Below are 23,871 nucleotides of genomic sequence, written 5' to 3' on the forward strand. Positions count from 1 at the left end.
CACACACACACCATGCAAGGAACTTTGTAAACTATTTAGCATGGCTGGGCACTTGATAAATGCCGGAGTTCAGGAGCTTGAGCCCCATCCCCTCCAAACATAGCAAGGAAAGAACTAGAGCAACTCTCTCCCCCTCAAAACCATGCTAATATGATGACCAATAAATCAGATACAATCAGTAAGAAGAGCGGCGCGTGCCGCCACTTACGACAAGCAGAGTGCCGTAGAGGTGAGTAATAAACTTAGATAACAGGGCCAACATGCTTTTATGTTGGAGGCCCATTACTGACCCGGACACACGGGGGGGGGGTCCCCCTTCCTTCTGCATGTGCATGAGACAGGGAAGAGTATAAGGTGGCACGTCAAGATTATAAGGCAAGGAAGAGGAGATATTGAATGGATGGAGGATATAAAGTATAAAGAGAAGGAGGAGGGGAGAAGAGAAGGTATAAGGGTCAGGGGAGGGGTAGAGGTGGGAAGAGAATATAAGGAGAGCGGGATGGTATAAGGTAAGAGGGAGAGTATGAGGGGGATGAGGGAAGGGTACTACGTAGCTAGTCAATTATAGTGTGGGAATTATTAGGGTGAGTTCTTTAGGGAAAGACGAGGCCACAGAGTCGTATTGGTGAGCCCTGAAGTAAGGGGGTATGTTGATGGGGGCTGAGACCCCCCCCCCCTCACTAAGGGGGCAGTAAACGTCAACTCATGGTTGTGGGAACGAGAGTGAGGGGGGAGGGAGGGAGGTAAAGGGCCCATCATGGCCTCTCAGCTACTGTTGTAGCTACACTGCGCAGTACCAAGGCGATCTCGTCCTAACTGGCGCTGACTATCCAATCTTCCAGCATGTCAACCCCGGCTCCAAATCATTACAAATCATCGAGGCACAGTAACAAATATTCAAATCCAACACTGAGTCAAATGATCAGCAATGTGTTTCAACCTTGTGTTGACTAGGGCGAGGAGTGAGGGAGGGAGTGCAGGGATACGGACACAGTGGAGGACAATCAATAGCCAGGCTCCAGGTCGGGGAGATGTGTGTTGGCGATGGCACGACGTTGCTGCCGCCACCACCACGTCGTCCACGGCCCCGCACCGCACACTCCGCCCCGTCAACCCAACACCACCGAAATCCGTCGCGGGACGCACTAGATCGCAGACGTTGCCGCCGCCACATCGCCCCGGGCGCCACAGCTGACGCCGCCAGCGACCACATCCCGGGCGCCACAGCTGACACCGCCAGTGACCACATCCCGGGCGCCACAGCTGACACCGCCAGTGACCACATCCCGGGCGCCACAGCTGACACCGCCAGTGACCACATCCCGGGTGCCACAGCTGACACCGCCAGTGACCACATCCCGGGCGCCACAGCTGACGCCGCCAGCGACCACATCCCGGGCGCCACAGCTGACACCGCCAGCGACCACATCCCGGGCGTCGCGCTGACAGCAACACACTTCGCTCACAACACTGGCTGACGGCGGCCGCAACACTTAAAAGTGCTACCTAAAAACAGAAACCCATTTCAATCCTCAAATAATGCAATAACAGAACCTCTTAACCCCTGGGGCTGCCCCCCTCCTTAGTCCTAAAACTGAAATCAGATTATTGAGGTATAAATACACACAAAGGGGTGAGGTAGCTCAAGCTATCAGAGTCCTGATGCTTCTGGAAAACGGCTCTGAGCGGCCAGGTGTTCCATCAGTGTCGAGGTGCCGCTCCGGGTGCAGAAATGCGAGCATGCAACGATGCAACACGGGAGGTCAGGAAGTGACACATCCTCGCTAGACTCTAGACACGCCCATGTAGGTGTGGGCGGCGGGCGTGGGCGCTGTAGTGTGGACACTCCCCCAGGAACGGCGACGCCAGAGACACGTTACCCCGAGGGAAGGGACATAACACCACCGTCATGTGCAACAGTGCAAACTCCGTAGCCACTGTCTGTAAGTAGTCAGTAGTCACTGTTAAGGGGTAGTGTGTATGTCGAGTGGTAGTCTGTCACGTTGTAGTGTGTATGTCAAGTGGTAGTGTGTATGTCGAGTGGTAGTGTGTATGTCGAGTGGTAGTGTGTATGTCGAGTGGTAGTGTGTATGTCGAGTGGTAGTGTGTATGTCGAGTGGTAGTGTGTATGTCGAGTGGTAGTGTGTATGTCGAGTGGTAGTGTGTATGTCAAGTGGTAGTGTGTATGTCAAGTGTTAGTATGTCAAGTGGTAGTGTGTATGTCAAGTGGTAGTGTGTTTGTCAAGTGGTAGTGTGTTTGTCAAGTGTTAGTGTGTATGTCAAGTGGTAGTGTGTATGTCAAGTGTTAGTATGTCAAGTGGTAGTGTGTATGTCAAGTGGTAGTGTGTTTGTCAAGTGTTAGTGTGTATGTCAAGTGGTAGTGTGTATGTCAAGTGGTAGTGTGTATGTCAAGTGTTAGTGTGTATGTCGAGTGGTAGTGTGTATGTCAAGTGGTAGTGTGTATGTCAAGTGGTAGTGTGTATGTCAAGTGGTAGTGTGTATGTCAAGTGGTAGTGTGTATGTCACGTGTTAGTGTGTATGTCAAGTGGTAGTGTGTATGTCAAGTGTTAGTATGTATGTCAAGTGTTAGTATGTCAAGTGGTAGTGTGTATGTCGTGTGGTAGTGTGTATGTCAAGTGTTAGTATGTATGTCAAGTGTTAGTGTGTATGTCAAGTGTTAGTATGTCAAGTGGTAGTGTATATGTCAAGTGGTAGTGTATATGTCAAGTGTTAGTGTGTATGTCGAGTGGTAGTGTGTATGTCAAGTGTTAGTGTGTATGTCGTGTGGTAGTGTGTATGTCAAGTGTTAGTATGTCAAGTGGTAGTGTGTATGTCAAGTGTTAGTGTGTATGTCGAGTGGTAGTGTGTATGTCGAGTGGTAATGTGTTTGTCAAGTGTTAGTATGTCGAGTGGTAGTGTGTATGTCGAGTGGTAGTGTGTATGTCAAGTGTTAGTATGTCAAGTGGTAGTGTGTATGTCAAGTGGTAGTGTGTATGTCGAGTGGTAGTGTGTATGTCAAGTGTTAGTGTGTATGTCGAGTGGTAGTGTGTATGTCGAGTGGTAATGTGTTTCTCAAGTGTTAGTATGTCGAGTGGAAGTGTGTATGTCAAGTGTTAGTATGTCGAGTGGTAGTGTTTATGTCAAGTGTTAGTATGTCAAGTGGTAGTGTGTATGTCAAGTGTTAGTATGTCGAGTGGTAGTGTGTATGTCGAGTGGTAGTGTGTATGTCAAGTGTTAGTATGTCGAGTGGTAGTGTTTATGTCGAGTGGTAGTGTGTATGTCAAGTGTTAGTATGTCGAGTGGTAGTGTGTATGTCGAGTGGTAGTGTGTATGTCAAGTGGTAGTGTGTATGTCAAGTGGTAGTGTGTATGTCGAGTGGTAGTGTGTATGTCAAGTGTTAGTATGTCAAGTGGTAGTGTGTATGTCAAGTGTTAGTATGTCGAGTGGTAGTGTGTATGTCGAGTGGTAGTGTGTATGTCAAGTGGTAGTGTGTATGTCAAGTGGTAGTGTGTATGTCAAGTGGTAGTGTGTATGTCAAGTAGTACCAACTTTACCCATCTATTCTTGTAATATCACATCAAGCCCAACCAACTTTTACAACAACTAGGCCTAATGTTAAACTATATTCTTTGGAAATTTCGCCATTTATCAATACTTCACATCCATCAAGAGACTTTTCCGATCCTAACCTATCCTAGAGCACCTAACCTATCCTACAGCACCTAACCTATCCTAGAGCACCTAACCTATCCTAGAGCACCTAACCTATACTAGAGCACCTAACCTATCATAGAGCACCTAACCTATCCTAGAGCACCTAACCTATCCTACAGCACCTAACCTATCCTACAGCACCTAACCTATCATAGAGCACCTAACCTATCCTAGAGCACCTAACCTATCCTAGAGCACCTAACCTATCCTACAGCACCTAACCTATCCTACAGCACCTAACCTATCCTACAGCACCTAACCTATCCTAGAGCACCTAACCTATCATAGAGCAGAGCTGAGAGCTCACAATGTTGTGACGAGACAAATATATTAACACATGAATGTCCCCCCCCCATGTCTTATTTTATTTTTCTCTCAGTCATAGTTCACAGTTCTCTGTGGTAGAGGAGGCCTCTACCACAGAGAACGTGCCACATCGCCGCATTGAATTGGCATAATTAATGTATTTTATTGATTTCATATGCATAATATATATTCCCGCATGTATATTATAAGATTAGTTAATCAATCTATCCGACTGTCTATCTGTCTGACTCTGTTCTGATGAATAAGATCCGGCAAATATGGGCTGCGAACTTTAATCAATAAAGTACAGGAATAAGTGGTAAAGGGTTATACAGGGAATAAGTGGTGATAGCAATTATTGTTATTAAATAGAGATTGGTAGTTAGAAGCGACGTGATAACAATTATTGAGTTAACCCGTATGTGAGGTGGGGGGGGGTGCCTGCAGGTACCCACTTACCTGCTAACTAACCTAACCTAACCTAACCTAACCTAACCTAACCACAACGCACACCTAGCAGGTAAAACATTCTCTTTGTTCCCGGTATTAGTATAATTGTTGACAAGTCACCGAGAGCGTGCTCTCTATGCTTCACCCACCCTCTTTAACGACCGAGAAGCCATTATATATGATCTATTATAATTACAATATTGATTTAATTATAATTTAATAATCTAAGTGAAGCATGATGATCAGGCATATTAGAGTTGTATACAATACTAGGGAATTAGCGAGGTGCTACTGGCCGGGGGAGGGGGAGGGGGGGGGGTTGAGGCGGCGTCGGGGTAGCGAGGCTGTTGGGAACATTCCGTTGGTGACTATCTTGAGTTATCTGGAGATGATTTCGGGGCTTAGCGTCCCCGCGGCCCGGTCCTCGACCAGGCCTCCTTTTTTGTTACACGCCCCCTAGGAAGCAGCCGTAGCAGCTGTCTAACTCCCAGGTACCTATTTACTGCTAGGTAACAGGGGCATCAGTGTGAAAGAAACTCTGCCCATTTGTTTCCGCCTCCACCGGGAATCGAACCCGGAACCTCAGGACTTCGAATCCAAAGCGCTCTCCACTCAGCTGTCAGGCTCCCTCCCTAGACTAGAAGGAACATGTTGGGTAACTTCGTAAGACATAGTTGATGTTAATCTTCACCCAAAGGCTGGTGGGCGACGCCTTTCAACTCCACAGAAAAGTCTATTGAAAGGTCGGTAGCAAAATCCATACTCTAGGAATGCAGCTGGTGGGAATTTGGGAATTTCTTTAAAATCTATGGACAAGTCTACGGGAATTGCATACCCTACGTTGTACGCCAACTCCAAAACAGTATTTCATAGTCATATTACCCACCAGTTAACCCACCTGTCACACCCACCAGTTAACCCACCTGTCACACCCACCAGTTAACCCACCTGTCACACCCACCAGTTAACCCACCTGTCACACCCACCAGTTAACCCACCTGTCACACCCACCAGTTAACCCACCTGTCACACCCACCAGTTAACCCACCTGTCACACCCACCAGTTAACCCACCTGTCACACCCACCAGTTAACCCACCTGTCACACCCACCAGTTAACCCACCTGTCACACCCACCAGTTAACCCACCTGTCACACCCACCAGTTAACCCACCTGTCACATCCACCAGTTAACCCACCTGTCACACCCACCAGTTAACCCACCTGTCACACCCACCAGTTAACCCACCTGTCACACCCACCAGTTAACCCACCTGTCACACCCACCAGTTAACCCACCTGTCACATCCACCAGTTAACCCACCTGTCACACCCACCAGTTAACCCACCTGTCACACCCACCAGTTAACCCACCTGTCACACCCACCAGTTAACCCACCTGTCACATCCACCAGTTAACCCACCTGTCACACCCACCAGTCAACACTCTTCAATGCCCCACGGACCAATCAGTCCATCAGTGACTAGACTCTTAAGGAAATTTCTACCTCAGAGAACGTGCCACATCGCAGAATTGAATTGGTATAACTAATGTACACACAAAAATCACAATAGCGTGATGCATCAAATGAACAAATCCACATCACGGCCCTTGTGGATTTGTTCATGACTAATGTATTTTATTGATTTCATATGATGAAGAGGGAGTATTGAGGTCACGCCAGGCACTGGAGCTACGCTGACTGGCCAGCTCCTGGATTTTATTGACCTTATATATATATTGACCTTATAAGGAGCCGGTCGGACATATAGGTCGGCCGAGCGGACAGCACGCTGGACTTGTGATCCTGTGGTCCTGGGTTCGATCCCAGGCGCCGGCGAGAAACATTGGGCGAAGTTTCTTTCACCCTATGCCCCTGTTACTTAGCAGTAAAATAGGTACCTGGGTGTTAGTCAGCTGTCACGGGCTGCTTCCTGGGGGTGGAGGCCTGGTCGAGGGCCGAGCCGCGGGGACACTAAAGCCCCGAAATCATCTCAAGATAACCGAGATAACCTTAATTTTTAAGTGTCATTCTTTAGTATTTTAGTTATTATTTAGTTGATAAAGTGTGTTTGAATACGAGTGCATGTGTGGCGGGAGGGAGGAGACGGTGTTTGAGCGTGCATTTGTGGGTGTGAAGCAACTTCCATCCCCTTAGTCAGTTTCCATCACCCTGGAGTCCAATTTCCATCCCCCTTGGAGTGTACTCACCTAATTGTGCTTGAGGGGTTGAGTTCTGGCTCTTTCGTCACACCTCTCAACTGTCAATCAACCGATGTACAGATTCCTGAGCCTACTGGGCTCTATCTTATCTACACTTGAAACTGTGTATGGAGTCAGCCTCCACCACATCACTGCCTAATGCATTCCATCTGTTAAATACTCTGACACTGAAAAGGTTCCTTCTAACGTCCCTGTGGCTCATGTGGGTACTCAGTTTCCACCTGTGTCCATTGTTCGCATACCACCCGTGTTAAACAGTTTATCTTTATCTACCCTGTCAATTCCTCCGAGAATTTTGTAGGTAGTGATCATGTCTCCCCTTACTCTTCTGTCTTCTAGTGTCGTGAAGTGCATTTCTCGCAGCCTTTCTTCGTAACTCATGCCTCTTAGTTCTGGGACTAGCCTAGTGGCATATCTCTGAACTTTTTCAAGCTTCGCCTTGTGCTTGACAAGGTACAGGCTCCATGATGGGGCCGCATACTCCAGGATTGGTCTTACATATGTAGTATACAAGGTTCTGAAAGATTCCTTACACAGGTTCCTGAAGGCAGTTCTGATGTTAGCAAGCCTTGCATACGCTGCAGATATTATTCTCTTAATGTGGGCTTCAGGAGACAGGTTTGGTGTGATATCAACTCTTAGATCTTTCTCTCTGTCCGTTTCATGAAGGACTTCATCTCCCATTCTGTATCCTGTGTCTGGCTTCCTGTTTCCACTGCCTAGTTTCATTACCTTACATTTACTCGGGTTGAACTTTAGTAGCCATTTGTTGGACCATTCATGCAGTCTGTCTAGGTCATCTTGTAGTCTCATACTGTCTTCCTCCGTCTTAATCCTCCTCATAATTTTTGCATCATCAGCAAACAATGAGAGGAATGATTTTATACCATCTGGAAGATCATTTACCTATATAAGAAACAGTATGGGTCCAAGGACTGAACCCTGTGGGACCCCACTGGTGACGTCTCGCCAATCTGATACCTCACCCCGCACAGTGACTCGCTGCCTTCTGTTACTTAGGTACTCCCTTATCCAATGGAGTACCTTCCCTTTCACTCCTGCCTGCATCTCCAGCTTTCGCACTAGTCTCTGGTGTGGCACTGTGTCAAAGGCTTTCTGGCAATCCAAAAATATGCAGTCTGCCCACCCCTCTCTTTCTTGTCTGATTCTTGTTGCCTGATCGTAGAATTCAATTAATCCTGTGAGGCATGACTTGCCATCCCTGAAACCATGTTGAAGTTATGACGCAAAGTTCCTTCGCTCCAGATGTTCGACTACCCTTTTTTGCACAATTTTCTCCATTAGCTTGCATGGTATGCTAGTTAGGGACACTGGCCTGTAGTTCAGTGCCTCCTGTCTATCCCCCCTCTTGTATATTGGGACTACGTTTGCTGTCTTCCAAATTTCTGGCAGTTCACCTGTTACCAGTGATTTGTTATACACCATGGAGAGTGGCAGGCACAGTGCTTCTGCTCCTTCCTTTAGTATCCATGGTGATTTCCTTAGTATCCATGGTGATATTCCATCCGGGCCTATAGCCTTTGTCACATCCAACTCTAGCAAAAGCTTCCTTACATCTTCACTGGTAATCTTAAATTCCTCTAGTGGTGCCTGGTTAATTATTCCTTTTCTTATCTCTGGAACTTCTTCTTGCTCTAATGTGAAGACTTCCTGGAATTTCATATTGAGTTCCTCGCATACTTCTTTGTCGTTTGTAGTGAATCTGTCTGCCCCTATCCTCAGTTTCATTACCTGTTCCTTCACTGTTGTCTATCTCCTGATGTGGCTGTGTAGCAATTTGGGTTGGGTCTTAGCCTTGCTTGCTGTGTCGTTTTCATATTGCCCTTCTGCCTCTCTTCTCACCCCTGACGTATTCATTCCTGGCTCTCTGTAACCTTCTCTGCTCTCAAGTGTCCTGTTATTTCTATAGTTTCTCCATGCTCCTATACTTTCCCTGGAAACACAAACCGTAACTGTCTCTATTTTCCGCTTGTTACAACTTGTAATAAAGTTGTTACATCTTGGCTTAACGTGTTTAGGACGTATTAGAACGTTGTTACAACTTGCTATATTGGTTATTATAACTGGTTAGGAGGTGTTAAAACTTGTTCGAACGTTGTACCAACGTCGTAGTTTCTATGTGTGTTTGGTGGGTTGTTGCTTAGCTAGCTTACATCTCTGATTAAACAATGGGTTGCTTATCTGCATTTCATTTTTTACCTTTTGGGCCGGGATAAAATTTTCTGCTGCCTCCTTGCACTTCTGCGTGATGTATTCCATCATGACTTGGGCTGTCTTTTCCCTTAGCTCTGATTCCCATGTTATATCCATTAGGAATTTTCTTATCTCCTCGTAATTTCCCTTACGGAATGCTAGAATTTGGCTTTCAGTTCCCATTCTCCCATTAGCCCTTCTTCGACCAGATACTCAAACGTCAGTACACTGTGATCGCTCATTCCTACTGGGGCCTCGAAGTCAATTTCCCTTATGTCAGAGTCATTCAGAGTGAAGACTAGGTCGAGTCTCGCTGGTTCATTGTTTCCCCTTCATCCTAGTGGGTTCCCTGACATGTTTGCATATTAAGTTTCTTGTCGCCACATCCACTAGTTTGACTCTCCATGTATCCTCTCCTCCGTGCGGTTCCTTGTTCTCCCAGTCTTTCCTTCCGTGAATGAAGTCCCCCATGATGAGCAGATGGGATCGATTTCTACAGGCAGCAGAGGCTGCCCTCTCAATTATGTTATTAACTGCCATGTTGTTTACGTCATACTCTTGCCTGGGTCTTCTGTCATTTGGTGGAGGGTTATATATCACTGCTACTACTACTCTAGTTCCTCCCATCGTCATGGTGCCTGTTATTTGTTTCTAAACCCTTCACAGCCTGGGATAACATCTCCTTGAAGCTCCATTCCTTTCTCATGAGTAGGGCCACTCTGCCTCCTCCCCTACCGTCCCTCTCTTTCCTTATTACAGTGTAATCCTGGGGGGACACCGCATTTGTTATGATTCTTGAGAGTTTTGTTCCTGTGATTCCAATTACATCTGGGTTTACTTCTTGTGCTCTTTCCTTAAATTTACTTGCCTTGCTTGTAATCCCATTTATGATCATGTACATCACCTTGAAGCTGACTCTTTTCTGTCCATCCACAGTTTCTGTTGATTCCACTGGAGTAGGTAAACATGGAGGGTCTGGGATGGGGAGGGGGAGGAGAAAGGGAGACCCTGGGTCGTGAGGGGAGCTGAGAGTGAGGGGGGACCTGGGATGTGGGGGGTCCCTCACACTGCCTCTGTAGTATGTATACCTGCAGAGGCAGGTGTACACACTGAAGAGGCAGGTGTACACACGGCAGAGGCAGGGGTACACACTGCAGAGGCAGGGGTACACACTGCAGAGGCAGGTGTACATACTGTAGAGTCAGGTGTACATCACACATCTTGTGATGTGTGGTGTACTAAGAGGTACTATACAAGACTAGGGGCTGTATAGAGAAGGGTGGGGAGGTCACCCTCGCTACACACACCCACTTGACCCACAAACCAACACATTAAACATTCCGGACCAAAAAAAGTCAATACAAACGAATTCCAAGTGGTTAATATGGCAGGTATCCGGTGCTCCGAGGATCACTAAATATTTCACCGGGCGTGGAGCTCCCACAAGGGTTACTAATTCGTCCCTGTTACCCTAGAAACATAACACTATTCTACTACATTAAAGGTACACATGTTACCCTAGAAACATAACACTATTCTACTACATTAAAGGTACACATGTTGCAATGTGAGTTACGCAAGTTGTCTTTCGGAAAATGCCATCACAAGCAGGGAAGGCGGTGGCGGAACTATCTATTTATTTTCACAGCTGAATTATGTGCCTTATATGAGCTCTACAAATAATCACAACATTACCAGTTGTGATATATACAATCTGCAGCGACTACAAGAGTGATTATCTTGAGATGATTTCGGGGTTTAGCATCTACGCGGCCCGGTCCTCGACCAGGCCTCCTTTTTGTTACACATCCCCAGGAGGCAGCCTGTAGCAGTTGTCTAACTCACAGGTACCTATTTACTGCTAGGTAACAGGGCCATCAGGGTGAAAGAAACTCTGCCCATTTGTTTCCGCCTCCACCGGGGATCGACCCGGAACCTCAGGACTACGAATCACGAGCACTGTCCACTCAGCTATCAGTGCGATTCAAGCAACTCCGTACTCTTCCACAACGTGCAGAGAGTTTGTCCACCTATGCCTTCAACTTCTCAATGAACATCGATTGAAAGGTTATGACAGTTTAAACTAAAAATGAAATGGGACCTAAAACACGGAGAGATCAATTGGGAATTAAGGAATCCCCATGGCGGGAAGGAAACGTGGGGAGCAAAGTTAGTAGACGTTATAAACAGGAATTTCCTAACACAACATGTGAAGGAAGACACAATGGAAAGAGGACGGGATACACCGAGCATATTAGACCTGATTTTCTCACATAATGTAGAAGACATCGAAAATTTAGAACATGAAATACCTCTAGGCGCCAGTGACCATTGTGTCCTAGTCTTTGACTACATGATGGAACTTAAAATTGTGACCATGGGACAAGAGGTCTGGGAAAGGAGAGTTGACTACAGGAAAGAGGACTACAGAAGGATAAGGGACTATTTGGAAGAAGTGCAGTGGGAGGAAGAAATTGTAGGAAAAACAGTGCAAGATATGATGGACCAAGTCATATGGAAATGCAAGGAGGCCGAAGAGAGATTTATACCAACAGTAAAGGAAAAAAACAGGAGGGAATATAATAACCCATGGTTTAATAGACAGTGTCAGGAAGCAAAAATGAGAAGCAGGAGGGAGTGGAGGAAGTACAGAAGACAAATAACAGAGGACAACAGAATTAGATGCAACAGAGCTAGGAACGATTACATTAATACAAGAACAATATCGGAAAGAAATTATGAGACTGATACTGCTATCAAAGCGAAAAAGTCACCTAAATTACTACACAGTCATATAAGAAGATAAATGTCGGTGAACGACCAAGTGACAAGACTAAGGAAAACAGATGGGGGCATATACAAAAAGTGACAAAGAAATCTTCGAGGCACTGAATGCCAGTTTCCGTGGAGTGTTCACTACCGAGCCTGAGCAGCTCCCATTGTTAGAAGAGATTACCCTAGATGAAAGACTATCAGATATAGAGGTGACAGCAGAGGAGGTAATGAAACAGTTGACAACACTGGATGCAACTAAAATAGTTGGACCAGACAAAGTATCACCGTGGATACTAAAAGAGGCAGTGCAGGCGCTCAGCATGCCTCTGGAAATGATCTTTAATGAGTCACTCCCCCTCCCCTTCCGGCCCGTTGGCGTCGTGAGGGGGCTTGGTGGACGGCTGCCGGAGTGTGATGCTCCGTTAGGCAGTCCTCTGTCCTTTTCTGGCCTTGCACTCCTGCTGCTGTCTTCTCCAATTGTGCCGGATCGCTTTTCCTTTTCCTTATGTTTCGTTTTTCTCCCCCCTCTTCTCCTATCTGCTTGTCGTTTCCTGCCGACCTTTTGCTTGTTTTGGATTATTTCTTTGGACTTCTTCTATTTTGACGCCCGGGTGCTTGAGGAGGCATACTCTTGCACCCGTAGAACTGTAGTACCCGACGTCTCGAGCGAGGGGGACCTTTAATTGTCAATTCCCCTTTCGTCGCTGAACCCGATCTCGACGGACTGACGGTTCTTAAGGTGGCGTTTGTGGGGCGTATACTCACGACGCACCCCTAGGGGGCCCCGGCATGATCAGCGATAGCTTCCTGTTGGGTGTCCTACCTCTAATTGTGGCTCCATGGTGGGTATGGGGGCACATTCGTGGATGAATTTGTCACTTTTCGTCTCTATGTCGTTGAATGTTTCCGTTGTACCCTCTCAGGCTCGTGGGGTGGGCGACCAAGCCCCCGAGTCGGCCTGTATTGGAAGACCAGGCTCTGTAGCTCCCGCTGCGTTGGGCCCCGACCTTGCTCCTCCTTTGACCGTCCTGACTTCTCCCCCCAGCTCCCCTCCCTCCTCTGAGGTTGGGTCGAGCCTCCAGCCCCCGGTGGTGACCACTTCGTCCCCTGGTGTGGCTAAGTCTTTCATTGTGACTACTGCGCCTTTTGACCCCTCTCTCTCTAGGGGTTCTCAACGCCGTTCGCGCCCCAACCGCACTCGCTCGATTCCTTCCCGTGCTGATGCGTATCAGGCCTTGTTTGGTCCTGCTTCATGGGCCAAATACTTTGATCTCCTCCCTCTTGATTCTGCGCCTCCTGACGATTTCTCCCTCCATCGGCATCTTGTAGATTCCGTGGATGCGTGTGTTACTTTCAACCCCACTCGTCTCGGTACACGTGTCGTTGCTGCTCCTTCTCAGGATGCGGCTTCCCGCTTGGCTGCCTTATCTTGCCTTGGCGAGATCCCTGTTCGGGTCTCCAAGAACGTTCAGATGAATTCCAGTGTTGGCACTATTCTCCTCCCACCCCATGTTGCAACCGGTGTTCGGAATCTGCAGGATTGCCACGATGATATTCGGCATATCCTTGATGCCCAAGGCCATTCTGTCCTCCAGGTTGACTCGTTTACTCGTCCCCCTCGTGGTCGTCGCCGTCAACCCCTTCGCGTTGTGAAGATCACCTTTGATGGTAGGACCCTTCCATCCTCTGTCATTCTTGCTGGTGCTAGGTGCTCTGTACAGGAGTATATTCCTTCTCCTCGACTTTGTAATAAGTGCTGGAGGTTTGGGCATGGTGCCCTCCGCTGCTCTGGGACTGTCTCTCTCTGTCCTTTGTGTGGGAGTGAAGGTCACTCTAAGTCGGAGTGCACTTCTCCCCAAGCTCGCTGCCTCAACTGCGGTGAGGCCCATCCTACGTTCTCCCGTGCCTGTGTCCATTACAAGCTTGAGGCGGTCGTCCTTAACCTGAAGCACCGGGAGCGTTTGTCTTTTCCTGAGGCGAGGCGCCAGGTTCGCCGGCTCCCGCCTTATACTAACATCTCTTATGCTCGCGTGTTGCGCTCTTCCTCTCCTCGTCCTTCCCCCCTTCCTCAGACTCTCAACCGTTTCCGGGCCTTGGACCCTGATACGCCCACTGCCCCCTCCTCTGTTCCTTTGAGTTCTTTCCCGAGGGGTCCCCCTCCTGGTCCTCTGTCTGGGGTTCCCCTTCTTTCAACCCGGTCTGTCATGTCTCCTGTGTCTTCTTCCTCGTCCCCCTCCGATCCTCCTTCCCATCCTCTTCCTCCATCTATCGGCTCTCCCCGCCGCCTGTCGGTGCAGGCGGATGTCCATCGCTCTCCTAACGGCCGTCGTGTGTGCTCTCGTTCGGCTTCTCCTGTTGAGACACTGGAATCCGTTGCCCGGTACGTAGTTGCTGGGACACCTGTCTCTTTAAGTCAGAAGCGTAAGCCTGGCTCCTCTCCTTCCTCTTCCCCGGCGGGTAAGAAGGCTTCGCTTTCTTCCTTAGCTCCTACTTCTGGCTCTGTTGCTCCTTCCCCTCCCGTTTCAGTGGTTGCGCCCCCTGTTCCTGCTATGGAGGTTTCTTTGGCCCCTGCTTCCCTTTCGGTTGCTGCTCTTGCTGGGGTGCGCTCCCCTCTTTCTACTCCCCCTCTTCCTACTCCCCCTCTTCCTACTGCTGTCCTTGACTGCTCCTCTCCGTTGTCTCCTCCTCCTCCGGACCCCGCCCGCCCACCTCTGATCTGTTCTCCCGTTTCCTTCCCTCCGTCTTTGCTCAGTTTACCCATGCCCCCTAACCCTGACTTTGCTGACCCTGATCCCGACCCTGATATTCTTTAACGTGCTCTGTTGCTCTTTCGCCTTTGTTTCTTCCTTGTTCTCTGTTTTTGTCCTTTCTCTTCCCGTCGTTGTCCATTCTTCAATGGAACGTTCGAGGTTATTACGCCAATTTCCTCGAACTCCAACTTCTGATTTCGCGGTTTTCGCCCCTTTGTGTCTGTCTCCAGGAGCCAATGCTTGGTGCTCGTCCTGGTCGTTTTCGTGGCTATTCCTTTCTCTCCCCCCCCCCGGCCATTGCTGGGGCTTCTAATTCTTCTGCTCTCTTGATTCGTGCAGATGTTCCCTTTGTTCCTTTACTTTTTCCTTCGCCTCTCCATTGTTCTGCTGCTCGTATCTTTGTGGGGAAATGGTACACAGTTTGTTCCATTTATCTCCCCCCGAGTGTCCCGCTCTCTCTTCCTGATTTGAAACACCTCCTAGACTCCTTGCCGGAGCCTGTGCTCCTGCTGGGTGACTTCAATTGTCGTCATTCTCTTTGGGGTGACGTTCTGACGAATACCCGGGGTCGCCTCCTTGAGCCGTTTCTCCTATCTTCTTCCCTGTCTCTTCTGAATTCTGGTGAGCCCACTCATTTGGACTCTCGGACTCGCACCCTTTCTTGTCTTGATCTTTCTCTCTGCTCTTCTTCTCTTTACTTAGATTTCACGTGGCAGGTTCTTGATGACCTCCATGGAAGTGATCATTTCCCCATCCTTGTTTCCTTTTTCTCTTTTCGCCCTTCCCTCTCTTTCCCTAGGTGGCAGTTTGCTAAGGCAGACTGGACCCTATTTACCCTCAGTGCTGCTCTCTCTGACCTCTCCCTTCTGCCTCTCTCTCGCACTCTCCTCCTTTTTCATGACACTGTCTTCAACGCTGCCCTCCGCTCTATTCCTCGCTCTTCCTCTCGGGGTCCACGGAAGTGCGTTCCCTGGTGGAATGCGGACTGTGCTCGGGCTGTCCGCTGTAAGCGTGCAGCCTGGAAGAGGCACCGCCGTAGGCAGACGACCGATTCTTTTCTTTTCTTTCGGAAAGCGAGTGCGGTGGCCCGTAGGGCCATCCGTACGGCTAAACGTGAATGTTGGGCATCTTATGTCTCAACAATTACGTCCGGAACCCCTCTGGCCCAGATCTGGAAGCGTATCCGCAAGATAGCGGGTAAGTTCGTTCCCGATGTTTCACCGGTCCTTCACCTCCATGATACTCTTGTGGCGGACCCGTTGCAGGTCGCTTCCGAACTGGGTTCCCACTTTTCTTCTGTTAGCTCTGGTCTTCATCTTCCCCAATCTTTCCTTCTTCGTAAACCTGTCCTTGAGTCTCGTCCTTTAGATTTCTGCACTCATCTTCAGCTTCCCTATAATGATCCCTTCTCTCTCTCTGAACTTCGTTCTGCTCTGGCCCTCTGCGGTTCTACGGCGGCGGGCTCCGATGGTATTCATTATGAGATGCTTCGCCATCTCCCTCCGAGCACGTCTCAGTATTTACTGAGTCTGTATAATCGGATCTGGGAGTCGTCGTCAGTCCCTGAGGACTGGCTCGATGCCGTTGTCCTCCCTGTTCGCAAACCGGGGTCTCTGGGTACTTCCCCTAAGGACTTTCGCCCTATTGCTCTCACAAGTTGTGTCTGCAAACTTTTTGAACGTATGGTTAACGTTCGTCTGATGTGGTTCCTGGAACACCATCACCTCCTCTCCCCTTCTCAATTTGGTTTCCGCAAGTGCCGCAGCACGACAGATGTCCTGGTGAACTTGGAGGTCTATATTCGTACTGCTTTTGCTGCGAAGACCTCCGTTGTTGCCGTCCTTTTTGACCTGGAAAAGGCTTACGACACCACTTGGCATTATCATATCCTATCTCAACTTCATTCTTTTGGCCTTCGTGGTCATCTCCCTCTCTTTCTCCGCAGCTTCCTCTCTCGTCGTTCCTTTCAGGTGCGCCTTGGTACCGCTCTCTCTCCCTCTTTTCAGCAATACGAAGGTGTGCCCCAGGGTAGTGTTCTGAGCACTACTCTTTTTCTGGTTGCCCTCAATGGTCTTCTTTCCTCTCTTCCTTCTGGTGTCTTCTCTGCTCTCTATGTCGATGATCTTACCCTTTGTTGTCAGGGTGATGATTCGCCTCTCCTTCAACGCCGGCTTCAACTTGCAATTGATGCCGTGTCGTCTTGGGCCACTGATCATGGCTTCAAGTTCTCTACTTCTAAGACTTGTGCCATGACATTTACGCGGAAACGGGTTGTTCTTCGTCCCTCTTTGTCACTTTATGGTCATCCCCTTGAATACAAAGATTCCGCGAAGCTTTTGGGGTTATTCCTTGACACTCGTTTGTCTTGGTCTCCCCATATCTCTTACCTCCGTGTTGAGTGCTCTAAGGCCCTTACCCTCCTTCGGGTCTTGTCCCATACTTCTTGGGGGGCAGATAGGCGCACTCTCCTTGCTTTACATTCCTCTCTCGTCCTGTCTAAGCTCGATTATGGTTGCCCTGCTTACTCGTCTGCTTCTCCTTCTACTCTTCGCCGTCTTGATGCTTTGCACCATACTGGGTTGCGCCTCAGTTCTGGTGCCTTTCGTTCGACTCCCGTCCTTAGCTTGTATGTTGACACTGGCTTCCTGTCTCTCCAGGACCGCCATGATCGCTACTGTCTTCGCTATCTTGCGCGGTCCTTGCAACATCCTTCCTCTCGCCTCTGTCGTGCTTTAACTTTTACCCCTCCTGCGGTTCCTGTTCCTCTTCACCACCTCCCTCTTTCTGTCCGGTTATCTCGCCTGCAGGATTCTCTTTCCGTTCGTATTTCTGATGTTTCTCCTCGTGTTGTTCCTTCTTTGCCCCCGTGGAGGGTCCCTCTTCCGCGGTTTTGTACTTCCTTGACCCGTATCACTAAAGCTTTTACCCCTCCTACGGTTCTAAAACGCCTTTTCCTCGAGCACTTTTCTTCTCACTCCCGCTCCGTTTCTGTCTTCACCGATGGGTCTAAGTCAGCGGACGGTGTTGGCTACTCTGTTGTTTTTCCTGATCGCACTTATATGTGTCGCTTGCCTCCGGAGACTAGCATCTTTACAGCGGAACTTTATGCTATTCTCTATGCTCTTCGTCTCCTACTTTCTCGTTGTCAGTCTTCCTTTGTAGTTGTTGTTGACTCTCGTAGTGCCCTCATGGCTCTCGGGTCCTTTAATCCAGTTCATCCAGTGGTTGTCGAGATCCAGCATTGGCTGTTTCTCGTTCATAGTAAATTTAAGTCGGTTGAGTTTTGTTGGGTTCCCAGCCATATTGGTGTGTCTTTAAATGAGCGTGCGGATGCTGCCGCCAAGGAAGCTGTCCGCTCTTGTCCCATCTCTCGTAAGGGCATTCCGTATTCCGACTTTTACCCGGTTATCCATTCCTCAGTCCTTACCCGTTGGCAGGCTTCTTGGTTGTCTGTTACTGGTAACAAGCTACGTACTCTTAAATGTTGTGTTTCCTCGTGGCAGTCCTCCTTCCACCGTAACCGGCGGTGGGAAACAGCTCTGGCGAGGTTGCGTATTGGCCATACTCGCTTAACCCATGGTCACTTGATGGAGCGCCGCCCTGCTCCTTATTGTCCTAGTTGCATTGTCCCTCTTACGGTCGTGCATGTCCTTCTTGAATGTCCTGACTTCCAGGACGAGCGTATGTCTTGCTTTCCGACCGCCCCTCGCGGTCACCTGTCCCTCGATAGAATTCTTGGTGACTCGGATACTTTTGATATCGTTCGCCTTATGCGTTTTTGTTCTCGTATTGGCATCCTTGGTGATATTTAGCGCCCTCTGATTATTTTGCGTCTTTGATGGTGCTACATAGCCTTCCCGGTTTGGTGCCTTCTTTTGATAATTACTTACTTACTTACTTAATGAGTCACTTATGTCGGGAAAATTGCCCAGTTGTTGGAAGAAGGTAAATGTCGTACCGATTTTCATGAAAGGAGATAGGGAGGAGGCACTTAACTACAAACCTGTGTCACTGACAAGCATCCCCTGCAAAATACTTGAAAGAATAATTAGGCTAAGACTTGTTGCATACCTGGAGAGCATTTGGTTTGTAAACAAACATCAACGTGGGTTCTGGAAAGGGAAATCATGCCTAACAAACCTTTTGGAATTCTATGATAAAATAACAAAGATAAGCCAGGACAGAGAAGGATGGGCAAACTGCATATTTCTGGACTGCCAAAAAACCTTTGATACAGTACCGCACATGAGACTCCTATTCAAACTTGAAAGGCAGACAGGAGTAACCGGAAAGGCCCTAGTATTAGTAAGGAACTATCTAACAGGAAAGTATGTAAGTAATTATCAAATGAAGACACCAAACTGGGAAGGCTATGTAGCACCATCGAATGTGTGAAATAATCAGAGGGCGCTAAATATCACCAAGGATGCCAATACGAGAACAGAAAACATAAGGCGAATGATGTCAAAAGTATCTGATTCACAAAGAATTCTATCGAGGGCCAAGCGACCGCGAGGGACAGTCGGAAAGCAAAACACACACTCGTCCTAGAAGTCAGGATATTCAACAAGGATATGCACGACTGTAAGAGGGACAATAAGGAGCAGGGCGGCACTCCATTAAGTGACCGTGAGTTAAGTGTGTATGGCAATACGCAACCTCACCCGTTTCCCATCGCCCATTACGGTGGTAGGAGGAAGGCCATGAGGACTCGCTACCCTTAAGAGTACGCAATTTGTTACCAGTAACAGAAGACCAACAATCCTGCCAACGGATAAGGATGGAGGAATGAATATCTGGGTAAAAGTCGGAAAAAGGAATACCTTTATGGGAGATGGGACAAGAGCGGACAGCTTCCTTAGTGGCACACTCATTTAAAGAAACACCAATATGGCTGAGAACCCAGCAAAACTCAACTGACTTAAATTTACTGGAAATGAGAAACAGCCAATGTTGAATCTCAACGACCACTGGATGGACCGGATTCAAGGGCCTGAGAGCCATGAGGGCACTACGAGAGTCAACAACAACCACAAAGGAAAATTGACAACGAGAAGGCAGAAGACGAAGAGCATAGAGAATAGCATAAAGTTCTGCTGTGAAGATGCTAGTCTCCGGAGGTAGGCAACACATATAAGTGTGGTTAGGAAAAAACAGAGTAGCCTACACCATCTGCAGACTTAGACCCATCGGTGAAGATAGAAACGGAGCAGGAATGTGAAGAAAAGTGCTCAAGGAAAAGGTGTTTCAGAACTGTAAAAGGGGTAAAAGCTTTAGTGATGCGGGTCAAGGAAGAACAAAATTTTGGAAGGGGGGACTCGCCACGGGGGGCAAGGAAGGAACAATATGAGGAGAAATATTAGAAATACGAACCGAAAGAGAATCCTGTAAGCGAGATAACTGGACAGAAAGAGGGAGGTGGTGAAGAGGAACAGGAACTACAGGGGGTAAAAGTCAAAGCACGACAAATGCGAGAGGAAGGATGTTGCAAGGACCACGAAAGATAGCGAAAACAGTAGCGGTCTAGGCGGTTCCGGAGAGATAGGAAGCCAGTGTCAACATACAAGCTGAGGGCGGGAGTCAAACGAAAGGCACCAGAGTTGAGGCACAACCCAGTACGGTGCAAACCATCAAGACGGCGAAGAGTAGAAGGAGAAGCAGATGAGTAAGCAGGGCAGCCATACTCGAGTTTAGACTGGACGAGAGAGGAATGTAAAGTGAAGAGGGTGCACCTCTGCTCCCCAAGAGGTATGGGACAAAACCTTAAGGAGGGTAAAGGCCTAAGAACATTCAACTCTGAGGTAAGAGATATGGGGCGACCAAGAGAAACGAGTGTCAAAGATTAACCACAAAAGCTTAGCGGAATCCTTGTATTCAAGGGGATGACCATAGAACAACTGAGAAGGACAAAGAACGACATGCTTCTGAGCAAAAGTCATAGCACAAGTCTAAGACGTAGAGAACCGGAAGCCATGACAGTGGTCCAAGATGACACGGCATCAATCACAAGTTGAAGCCGCCGTTGAAAGAGGAAGCGAATCATCACCCTGACAGCAAAGGGTAAGATCGACGACATAGAGAGCGGAAAAGACGCCAGAAGGAAGGGAGGAAAGAAGACCATTAAGGGCAACCAGAAAAAGAGTAGTGCTCAGAACACTACCTTAGGGTACACCCTCATATTGCCGAAAAGGGGCAGAAAGAGTGGTACCAAGCCTCACTCGAAAGGAACGACGAGAGAGGAAGCTATGGAGAAAGAGAGGGAGATTACCACGAAGGTCTAAAGAATGAAGTTGGGACAGAATATGATATCTCCGGGTGGTGTCATAAGCCTTTTCCAGGTCAAAAAGAGCAGCAACAACGAAGGTCTTCGCAGCAAAAGCAGTACGAATATAGACCTCCAAGTTCACCAGAACATCTGTCGTGCTGCGGTACTTGTGAAAACCAAATTGAGAAGGGGAAAGGAGGTGATAGTGCTCTAAGAACCACATCAGACGAACGTTAACCATACGTTCAAAGAGTTTGCAGACAACTCGTGAGGGCAATAGGGCAAAAGTCCTTAGGGGATGTCCCAAGAGACCCTGGTTTCCAAACAGGGAGGACAACAGCATCGAGCCAGTTGCTGGCTCAATCGCAATCTTGAAGATACGCTTCCATATCTGCGGCAAAGGAGTTTCGGACGTAATGGTGGAAACATAAGACTTCCAACACTCATGCTTAGCTGTACGGATGGTCCTACAGGCCACCGCACTCGCCTTCCGCCCGAGCACACTCCACATTCCACCAGGGAACGCACTTCTGCATTGCCCGAGAGGAAGAGCGATAAATAGAGTGGAGTGCAGCGTCGAAGATGGTGTCATGAAAAAGGAGGAGGGTGCAAGGGAGAGGCAGAATGGAGGTTGGAGAGCGCAGCGCGGAGGGTAAATAGGTTCCAGTCTGCCTTGGCAAACTGCAACCTAAGGAAGGAGAGGGGAGGGTGAAATGAGAAAAAGGTAACAAGGATGGGGAAATGGTCACTGCCATGGAGGTCATCAAGAACCCGCCACGTGAAATCCAAGTATAGAGACGACAAGCAGAGAGAAAGATCAAGACAGGAAAAGGAGCGAGTCCAAGAGTCCAAATGAGTGGGCTTGCCAGAATTCAGAAGAAACAGAGAAGAAGAGAGGATGAACGGTTCTAGAAGGCGACCCCGGGTGTTTGTCAGAACATTACTCCAGAGGGTATGTCGACAATTGAAATCACCCAACAGGAGCACAGGCTCTGGCAAGGAGTCCAAAAGGTGTTTAAGATCGAAAAGAGAAAGCGGGACATTTGGGGGAGATAAATGGAACAAACTGTGTACCATTTACGCACAAAGACACGTGCAGCAGAACACTAAAGAGGCGATGGAAAAAGCAAGGGGACAAAGGAAACATCAGAACAAATCAAGTGAGCAGAATAATTATTGACCCCAGCTTTTGCTTGGGGGGAGGAGAAAGGAATAGCCACGGAAGCTACCAGGACAAGCACCAAGCATTAGCTCCTGGAGACAGACACAAAGGGGCGAAAACTGCGAAATCAGAAGTTGGAGTTCATGAAAAATGGCGTAATAACCACGAATATTCCATTGAAGAATAGACTTCGACAAAAAGAGAAAGGACAGCAACAGAGAACAATGAAGAAACAAAGGTTTAAAAAGGAACACAGCACGTCAAAGAAGCGCAGGATCAGGATCAGGGTCACTGAAGTCAGGGTTAGGGGGCATGGGCAAACTGAGTAAGGATGGAGGGAAGGGAGCGGGACGACAGACCAGAGGCGGATAAGCAGGGGGTTTGGAGGAGGAAAGAACTTAGAGGGGCGATGAAGGACAGCAGGTGGAGGAGGGGCAGAAGCAGGGAGCGCACCTCAGCAAGGGCAGCAGCCGAGAGAGAAGCAGGGGAAAGAAGAAGCAGGGGAAAGAGAGAGAAGCAGGACTACCGAAACGGGAAGGGATGGAGCGAGAGTCAGAGGTAGGGGGCGAGGAAGAAAGCGAAGCCTTTTTACCCACCAGAGAGGAGGAAGGAGATGAGCCAGGCTTTCGCTTCTGACTCAAAGAGACAGGTGTCCCAGCAACAACATACTGGGCAACAGATTCAAGCGCCTCAATAGGAGAAGAACGAGAGAAAACACGATGACCGCTGGAAGAGTGGTGAACATCAGCCCACACAGACAGGCAGCGTAGAGAGCTAAGAGACGAAGGAGACAGATGGGAAGGAGGAACGGAGGGAGACGAGGAAGAAGACACAAGAGACACGACAGACTGGGTAAAAAGAAGGAGAACTCCAGACAGAGAACCATGAGGGGGACCCTTCGGGACAGAACTTAAAGGAACAGAGGAGAAGGCGGTGGGCGTGTCTGAGTCTAAGGCCTGGAAACGGTTGTGAGACTGAGGAAAGTGGGAAAGACGAGGAGAAGAAGTGGGCAACACGCGAGCATAAGACATGCCAGCGAAAGGGGAGAGACGACGAACTTGGCGCCTCGCCTCAGGAAAATCAAACATTCCCGGTGCTTCAAGGTGAGGACGGCTGCCTCAAGTTTGTAATGTACACACGTGCGGGAGAAGGTAGGGTGGGTCTCATTGCAATTGAGGCAGCGAGCCCCGGGAGAAGTGCACTCCGACTTAGAGTGACCTTCATCCCCACACATGGGAGAGAGAGACAGTACTGAAGCAACGGAGAGCACCATGCCCAAACCTCCAGCACTTATTACAGAGCCGAGGAGAGGGAATGTACTCCTGGACAGAGCACCTGGCACCAGCAAGAATGACAATGGGTGCAAGGATCCTACCATTAAAGGTAATCTTCACAACCCGAAGGGGCTGACGGTGACGACCACGAGGGGGACGAGTAAACGTGTCCACCTGGAGGACAGAACGGCCCTGAGCTTTGAGGATATGCCGAATATCTTCGTAGCAGTTCTATAGATTCCTAACACCGGTTGCAAAATGGTGTGGGAGGAGAACAGTGTCAACACTGGCATTCAACCGAGCGTTCTTGGAGACCCGAACAGGGGTCTCGCCAAGGCATGATAAGGCGGCTAAGCGGGTGGCTGCATCCTGAGGAGCAGCAATGACACGGGTACCGAGACGGGTGGGGGTTGAAAGTAATAGAGGCATCTACTGAATCAACAAGGTGCCTATGGAGGGAGAAATCGTCAAGAGGTGTAGAATCCAGAGGGAGGAGATCAAAGTATTAGGCCCAAGAAGCGGGACCAAACAAGCTTCCTACACATTAGTACAGAAGAGATCGTGCGAGTGCAGCCGTGGCGTGGACGGCGTTGAGAACCCCCAGAGAAAGGGGTTAAAAGGCGCAGTAGTCACAATGAGAGACTGAGCCATGCCAAGGGACGAGGGGGTCACCACTGGGGGCTTGTAGCTCGACCCAACCATAGAGGAGGGAGGGGAGCCGAGGGGAGTAGTCAGGAG

The 23,871-nt window shown here is 48.8% G+C and overlaps 1 protein-coding gene across 1 annotated transcript in view; it reads left to right on the forward strand.

Annotated features, from left to right (window-relative positions):
• The first annotated feature begins 445 nt into the window (after positions 1–445).
• LOC138350001 (PE-PGRS family protein PE_PGRS30-like) overlaps positions 446–23,871 on the forward strand; it is a 101,643-nt gene continuing 78,217 nt past the window's right edge. Inside the window, exon 1 of the mRNA XM_069300050.1 lies at positions 446–1,943. Coding sequence (XP_069156151.1) covers positions 1,910–1,943 — 34 coding nt within the window. The 5' untranslated portion in view covers positions 446–1,909. The remainder of the gene's footprint in view (positions 1,944–23,871) is intronic.

The sequence above is a fragment of the Procambarus clarkii genome, chromosome 43 (assembly GCF_040958095.1).
Source record: "Procambarus clarkii isolate CNS0578487 chromosome 43, FALCON_Pclarkii_2.0, whole genome shotgun sequence".
In the NCBI taxonomy this organism is placed as follows: domain Eukaryota; kingdom Metazoa; phylum Arthropoda; class Malacostraca; order Decapoda; family Cambaridae; genus Procambarus; species Procambarus clarkii.